Source organism: Malurus melanocephalus, unplaced genomic scaffold (assembly GCF_030028575.1).
Source record: "Malurus melanocephalus ecotype Western Australia unplaced genomic scaffold, MMel_1.1 scaffold_99, whole genome shotgun sequence".
In the NCBI taxonomy this organism is placed as follows: Eukaryota; Metazoa; Chordata; class Aves; order Passeriformes; family Maluridae; genus Malurus; species Malurus melanocephalus.
Genome location: NW_026623331.1, coordinates 1,890,297 through 1,898,745, shown reverse-complemented (window position 1 = coordinate 1,898,745; position 8,449 = coordinate 1,890,297). Strand labels below are relative to the sequence as shown.

At 42.1% G+C, this 8,449-nt stretch overlaps 1 protein-coding gene across 2 annotated transcripts in view; it reads left to right on the top strand.

Moving 5' to 3' along the window:
* The first annotated feature begins 470 nt into the window (after nucleotides 1–470).
* Nucleotides 471–8,449, top strand: part of PTPN2 (protein tyrosine phosphatase non-receptor type 2) — a 30,654-nt gene continuing 22,675 nt past the window's right edge. Inside the window, exons 1-2 of one of the 2 annotated variants that reach the window (XM_057368958.1) lie at nucleotides 471–693; nucleotides 3,214–3,304. In XM_057368958.1, coding sequence (XP_057224941.1) covers nucleotides 625–693; nucleotides 3,214–3,304 — 160 coding nt within the window. In that variant the 5' untranslated portion in view covers nucleotides 471–624. The remainder of the gene's footprint in view (nucleotides 694–3,213; nucleotides 3,305–8,449) is intronic. The other variant, XM_057368959.1, reaches the window with a different exon arrangement.

The window sequence follows — 8,449 nt, the reverse complement described above, 5'->3', positions numbered from 1 at the left end:
CTGTGGGYTGATCTCGCAGGYTACCAGCAATAGGACGASAGGACATAGCTTCATGCTGTGYCAGGAGAGGTTCAGGTTGGACATAAGGAAGAAATTCCTCACAGAAARGGTGATTAAATATTGGGATGGACTGCCCAGGGAGGCGGTGGAGTTACCGTCCCTGGAGGCGTTTAGAGAAGGATTGGATRTGGTACTTAGTGCCRTGGTCTACTYGAAGYGGTGATGTCCGGCCACAGCTTGGACTCKATGATYTCGGAGATCTTTTCYAACCGAAMTGAGTCCGTGATTCTGTGACAAGAACTTGGTGGCCGTTTGGCGACGGAGCCCCCGGCCATGCCGAGCCATCGCGACACCTGAGTGCGGCCCCGCCCCGCGCCAGTGACGTCACCCCAGGTGCTTCCCGCCTCCTCCTCCCGGGGAGGCGTGATCGCCACTGCCCTCGGTGGGCGGGGCGAGGGCTGCGCATGCGCCCGGCGCCGGCGGCGGGACACCCGGTCGCGAGCGTATGTGCGCGCCCGCCGCTCCCGTGAGGCGGGGGGCTGCGCGCGAGCGGTCGCGAGCTCGCCGCTCGGCCTCCTGCGGACAGGCTCGCGCGCCCTGGCGGCCGCTGCGGCCACCGCCATCATGTCCGCCGCCATCGAGCAGGAGTTCCAGGAGATCGACGCCACGAACGACTGGCAGGCGCGCTATCTGGTGAGCCGAGCGGCGTGGTCGGCTGCAGCCGGAGAGCAGCAGGGAGGGAGAGAGGGAGGAAGGGCGGGGAAGAGAGAGCCGCGGGCCGGCAGCGCCCGTAGCCCGCCACAGCAGCGGGAACAGCGGAAGTCGCTGGGCCAATACGACTCTCGCCTCAGGTGCGTGCGGCAGAGCCGTGGGCACGGGCTGCGCATGCGCGCACGGGGCAGCCSCGGGAGGGTGCCGGCGGCGCGCAGGCGCGGGGCGCGTGCGCGGGCTTGGCGGCGGCCGCGGGTCCGCGGTGCCTCAGGGGCTCARCCGAGCGGGGCCCGGGCCCGGATGGGGCAGGCGCTGTGGGACTCCCACGGCTTGCKGGCGGTGTGGGAAAATGTGCCCGATCGTAAGGATTCCGCCAAGGCTTGGCCCCTTCCCCCGCGGGTTCGTGCGGCTCTTCAGGCACTCGTGCTCTCTCCTTAGCGCCCGTTCTCTCTGCCTTGGCCAGCTCGGCGACTGCTGAGGGAGCCCTGCGCGAATGCCTCTTAATAAAACACATTATTTGCACTTTTTCTGTTAACGAGATTAAGAACTTCCWCGAACAGTTAGTTCCACAAAACAGACATTATGTATCAGCTGGTATCACTAGAGCAGTTACTTAAGCCACCGCCACTATATTTTATACTTAAGCCACCGCCATATATTTTATACCACTCTTTCACAACTGAAGAAAAAGAACCAGACCCCAAGGTTTTCTTTACTGACTTCAAATTATGTTTTTTTCTCTCTTTAATAAATTAACAATTTATTGGATTTATAAGTGATTTAAATACATTATGTCTGCTGCAAGTATTTCAGATGTTACAGTTTTGAATTTATCTGTATTACAAGTAAGTAGCAYCTAGCACCAAGCCTGTCAGAGTTCAGAAGTGTTTGGACAGTGCTCTCAAGGCACATTATGTGGTTCTTTGGGTTATTCTGTGCAGGGTCAGGAGTTGGACTTGATGATTTTTGTGGATTCCTTCCAGCTCAGGACATGCTGTGATTCTGTGTGATGGTTGGATGGCTAGGAAAACTGATTTTAGAACTACTCATTAAACTTCCTTAAGTTTAATACTTTTTATCAGGCCTACCTTCCCACCCTACCACTGTAGTAGTATTTCTAGTTATTTTAATGATTCTTTACTGATGTATAGGTCTCTTTCTATGCACAGATGATGCAGCTGTGTTTAAAAACAAARCATGTTGCATCTTATTACTGAGCAATAAAGAATTTACGTTTCGTGGGAACTTGGGTGTGAATGCCTGCCAGATCCGTGTGGTCCATGTGCAAGCTCCTAAAGCTCATTAGCCATGTAAACTAGAGAAGTTCCAGTATCAAAATGAAAAATCTAATAGATGAGATTTTTATACAAGTATGTGGAGTACTGGTGTTTGGCAGTTGCTACTCCATATTGTGGTTTATGTTCTTTATAGGCTAGCACTGCATTTTAAAGAAAGGTCACATGACCAATGCTAAAAATTGGAGCTTTCCATATTTTACATTTCCGCTGATTCCCTTTTTGGCTGTGTTCATTGTCTGGGAACAGACTAGACTATTTAGGAAGTTCGAAGACAAAGATAGTGGGAACATTGAGAAGACCAAAGAATGCTCAGTTGTAATAAGAAGTTTRAATGCCCTTTGGGACATAATGATCAAATGTAGCAATATAATCTAAAAACAGAAGGAGAATTCAMAGTGAAATATTGTCAGTTCTGTACTGTACAACATCTCTGCCAAGATGGCATCAGTACAGAGATATACAGAGTACAATGAAGGCCATTTCCAGTTGTCTGTATAAGGTAATTCTGTGTATCTTAGTAGTGAAGTTGCAGAAAAGATGCGCTCAGGCAAGAAATTAATAAAGTGGAATATTCAGAACATGTGAACAGTAGAGTCCTTAAAATAGTGTGTGAGYCTGTTTGAATATCTCACAAATCAKTGAAAGGTTTGTATGAATGTGGGGAGAAGCAGGCTTTGATTTCACATTGATATTTGTGACACTAGAATTCTTCATATTGATTCATGTTTAACTACARCTGTGTGGGATTATCCATCAAACCACCATGAATAATCCTATGGCTCTTAATAGCAGCCATAAAATCATTAACTAGTTCACTTACCTTTGTGGGGTTTTACATTGCCAGTCACTGTAAAGGAGCCAGCAGAATACTACTGTTTCATTTGAGTCCCTTACTGCTTTGAGAGATAATGTGTAACTGTGGTAAAATGTAAGCATAATAAATATCTGGTGGGTCTTTTTACCCTTTGATCCTAATGCACCAGTTCCTATCAAATTGTTTGGTGGTGTTAGCSAAGTGTAGGAAGATCTAAATGGTAACAGTTTGGCCATGAATGAGAGGTCTTCTGAGTGAAAATGACRCTAGAAGTAGTAAAAGTTGGTTTAAAAAAGCTGCGTATTAATAAAGTTGCTTAATTAATAGCATATTTAGAATACTAATCTTAATCAGGTTGCTGACTATAATTATTTTTTTTGTCTTTTATAGGAAATCCGACACAAATCCAGTGACTTCCCTCACAGAGTCGCAAAATATCCGGAGAACAGAAATCGAAACAGATACAGAGATGTTAGTCCATGTGAGTATCTTTTTGTAATCATTGCAGTAAAATTACTAGACTTTCTCTTACCCTAATGACTTTAAACACTGGAGATAATAAATCGTGGTCATTGCAAATTTTGCATTTTGTTTATTACTGTAGGCATGTATCCTGTGATAAAAGTGGGCATTTTGGTAACACRTACACAAATGTGTTTAACAGGAAGGAGAAAAGTCTGCAGATGAAACTCATTGTGCTGCATAGTGAATGAGATATGGCTGCAAATCGTAGATGTTAGTGTATAGGTAAATGTTTGTGAGCTGCAAACTAATTTTTTAGAGATATTTTTGTCATAGGGAAAAGATTTGTTTAATAGTGCTTCATCTGTTGTAAAAAGTGAGCMTAGAAGTTAGGTTAATAAGCCTTGACTAACAGAAACATTTTCTTCTTGGGCTGAGTGATTCTGCTCATCTATACAGTGGTGTGGATAAATGCTGCTCGATTTCTGCTGTTGCTTTAAAAATGCTCCAGATTTTGGTGTTTTTATCTATATGGTAAATAATATATGGAGTGCTTTGTACTCTACTACTACTAATCACCATTAAATGGTCTTCTTTTCACATAAGAAATGTAAGATCATTATGACAAAAACTTCTTTTTAGACCAGCTTCCCTGCTGGTCCCCTTCCCTCCCTTTCAACAGCATTTTACTATAGAAATGGTAATCTGAAATTATTGCAAAAGGGTRTGTGACCTACACGTAGGGGAAAGAAGTCGTATAGCCTTAATTTTTCTGCAGTATATTGAAGTTGGAACAGATAAAATGTCTGTGAGTTTCCCAGAATACTAAGTGTCTTAAAATACACCTTGTTACTGGACCTAGAGTTTTTCAAGTGTTGCTGGTATTTTGGGGCTTTTTGTTTCAGAACCTGGTCTGAATACCTATTGTAAGATTTGGAGAAGTGCTGAGCTCCTTGTTTCTAGTTGAAACTTGTGGTAACAGCATGTGCATAGCACTTCTCAAAATGACATGGAAAGGGTCTTGGRTTGAGTCACACAGGTCAGATGCAGCGCTGCATGCTACTCCTTAGGCTGCTGCTGGGATGCTCCACTGGCACAGTGAATTTACACCAAGTGGGTCCAGTCTGGCATGGTGCTGAACCCCTGTGCTGCACACTGGTTAGGAGTTCAGTTTGTGGCCTCTTTGCTGTGTCTGCATGGCATTCCACTGGAGAAGTGTCCAGCGCTGAGGAAGATACYTCAGATGAGGCAAGGCTCACTGACTTTCACTGTATGCTCAGGAAACAAAAACTGGCTTCCGGTGGACACGTGTTGGTCCGTGCAGAGGCACTCTGGTGTCCCAGCTTTGCTGTCTTGTTACAACATGGTATTAACATCTCACCCATGCTCAAGTAGATGATGTTTTATTCACTTTTTGTTTCATGCCTAAATTGGGATGGGGACTGTAAGATGAGAAGGCAGGAAATCAGATTTCAACCCATAAGTCCCAGGTTCTAGTCTTGGGTCTAACGTCCTTTTACAGCTTCCATGTCAGAAGCTGTCTCTGTACATGTTCTTTTTACATGGATTTCATTTATGCAAAGCGAATGAAATTTTGCTTTCAACATATTTATGCCTTTTTGTTTCTTTTTTTAAAATAGTGCTTTTAAAATAAAGATACATTGTACTACTTAAGTAGCACCTAATAATGCCCCAGTAATACCCTACAGATATGACWTGTATTCATCTCCTGCAGTTATTTGAAGCTCAGCATTTTCCTTTATCATGGCATGCCTTTCACAATAGTAAAGAGCATCAGGTGCCTCTACCTTAGTCATGGCAAAACCTGTTTCTAAAATGCATGTTTAGCCAGGAGAAAAAAAAAAAAAGTATTCATTCCTGAATTCAGTGCAAAACAGAGGGATAGAAAAAAATCTAGTATTGAAGTAGCAGTTGGGCTCAGAAAAGGTCTAGAACCATTACACTGACAGAAATTAGAACATGATGAATGAGCTAGGATAGTGAAGCTTATGAGAAATGTTATCAGTTTTTAGTATTTATAGAAGAAAGAAACTTCAAATTGGTCCACCTAGATGGCTTGCAGAATGGAGTACTAGGAACAAAACTGTGTGAGGAGAACAGAGCATAACGCTGTATTTGAACTAGCCAATCCTCCTGAATTTTACTTTTGTGTTTTCAAATATGACTCATAATTGCTTCAGTAACAATGATAAGAGTCAGGAGGAGAAARGGACCTGGAAGGGATTATATGATAAATAAGATTTGAAGATAGCTGTACCTAAATTTCAAAGCAGCTGGGATAAAAGCTGCCTGGTTTGGTCACTGTGGTGAACACATCTAATCGTGGTGTATGTATGCAAGGACCTGGTGTTGCAGAAATGTGGATGACTCAGTCTCACACAATCTTTATGTCTCTGTCCTTCACTTTGCAKATTTTACTGCTTTTTAACAGTGTTTAGATGAAAAATGGGTGATGCTAATATTCTCTAATGGTCAATGGCCTTCAGGACCAGTTGTTGGACTTGTAAGATCTAGCTGCTTAATCATACTATAAGACATAATTTAAAGAAAGAGTTTTATTTCTCCAGAAGCAGTGAGAAAATGGTTTGTTAACTGCGATAGCAGCCAAGCCAGTCTAAAATCTGAGGTGGTGTGTCTGCAAGAGGAAGTGCAAAGATTGTTCTAACTTACTGAAAATATATCAATTACAAGAATAAATACCACAGGTTGGTTTGCCCCATTTCAAYTGTGACACCTGAGACAAGTACACTGAAACAAACTTGTGTCTGTKACATACATTTCTAGGTAAAAATTGATTTCTGTTTGCTGGGAAAGGCTCATCATCTCTGCCCATTACAGCTGAGTTTCACAGTGTTTCCAGTTTCCTAAGTATTTTTGTTAATGTCCATTTTTATTGGCTAAAGAGCTATAGCATATATGAGTTTGGTTTGGAAAAAGCCCTTAAGAGGTACTGCATAGCTGAAAAAGAATAGCAGTCTAACAGTTTGATATTACTGTAGAATAGGGGGAGGAGTATTTTGACTTCACAGTGCTATTGAAACAGGAAGTTAATCTGAAATAGGTTTGGTTTGACAGCCAGTCATTTCCGGACAGATGAAACCATTTCTCAGAAAAYGTTGTTAAAAGAGCAAAGTAACTTGTGAGGTTGTTATTCTTTTTTAATAATTTTAATGAAACTCTGAAGATTTCTGTAATTACTTTMCTTCTAAATCTTATCCTTAGTTGTTATCAGAGGAGTCTAGTGTCTCAGATTGACTGAAAACACCTTTAGAGAGCTGTTTACTGTGCTYAGGTTTACAGGCAAGAAGGGAATTCCCTCAGAAAAATTGGCAGGATTTTTTTCCCCTTTTGTTTTTGGAGGGTAGATGGGGCTTTACACAGTTTTCTCTTCAGCCTTCGTTTGTAATATGCTGTGTGGCTCAAGAACYTGGGTCATCTGAGCATTTTTGCCTGATAAATCATGTTGCTGTTGAAAGATCTTGCAAGGTAGTGATTCCTCATGTTTTCTTCCTGTGGCCTTGAGTAGACTTTCTGTCAGACCTTTCAACCATAGGCGTACAGTTGGCATAGAGTATGGGAGAGGAACACGAAGAATATTGTKCTTTACAGAGAACAGAGTTGGAGCTGGCTTGAATGGTTTTGCTCATGGTGCCAATTWATTGTCACTGCCGGAATGTTCCCTTTCTATCCTGTGTTTTGAGTGTATGTGCTGAGGACWGGGAGATGTTTAGCCCAAAATAAGCCTGCTGCATTTGTCATTGTCCATATTAGAAGCTAACATTGATGATTTTTATGACATTATCTAATTATTCTCTAAAATGTCGTACCACCTGAAACATTATAAAATAAACTCAACATACTTCTTTTGGAGATACTTGTTTCTTTAGGGTTGGGGAGGAGGGGAATTTTATATTACATGCTGATCTAAACTTTAAGATTTTTCTTTCCACAGTCCTGCTTRCAAGTGTAAGTATCACGTGCAGTAGTGATAGATGCATTGCAGTATGAATGCGTATCAGTCATGAGCTAGGCCATGACTGATATGATGCCATTCATTGTGTACAGCCAGCGACAGGGTGATGAGGAAAAGTCACTTTGCCTTTMATTTGCCTTAGGCTACCTTTGAAACGTGAGACTGTAAGTCCAGGGACAGAGGATTGCAATTTGAATAATTTAGAAGCTCAGATAGACTCGATTTAGATTAGTGAAACGGAGGGGATTTGTTGGTGGGAAAGGATCAGGCAGGGTCACTGGGATGGCTTACGGCTGCATGTTTTATTTATGACTTTCTTTAATCCATTAAGTAGCATTTCTCCCTTCTCTATTGTTAATAGCTCTATATTTGGGGGACCAGAGACATTYATTGGATAAAAAATAATTTTGAAGTTCTAGAAACACAGTTGTTTTCTAATGAAAATCTTTCATTAAATAACTGCAAGACCTGCATGATGTAAAATGCCAAACATTTTCTATCTCAGTTTTAACTGGATCTGTCATTTTCTGTTAAACAGGGAGTGAGCAGATTGATGAGCAGGATAAAGTCTTGGCCTTATTTGAGGCAATGAAAGTATTGTCAGGGGGACAGGGTTTCACTGGAAATGGGTAATCAGAGTTTGATTATCTCAGACAGGGTTGTTTGGGGAGTGTTTTTTCTCAGTGCAGGAGGCTGAATGAGAATAATTTTTAAGGTTTCTACTTCCTTTTCAGGCTGCATAGTTTGTTGAAATAGGGGAATTAGCACTTCAAAAAATGAGTACTGCATTTTAGTTGCTATGGGCATGGTAACACATAAGATAAATCTTATCTTCAAATGGGTTTATCATTCATATAAATCTTRAATACTTTGTAACTGGAAATTATATATGTACGGGAAATACGTTACAGCTAACTCACTGTCAAAAGTTGGCTTGCTTCGCTTAATTCAGAAGAGCWAGCCAGGGTTTGAGGTTTCTAGGTCATTGTGTCCTTTAAGAACCTCATCCCTTGAAAGAAGGGAAATCRATATATTCTAGCGGCTTTCTTTGTCCTGTGGACTCTTATGTCAGAGTACTTGCAGGATCTCCTCTGTTCTAGCTGGGGAGGGAGAGGGAGGCTGTCTGTACATGGAATGATTTGTTAACAGGACTTAACAAAAAAATTTTCA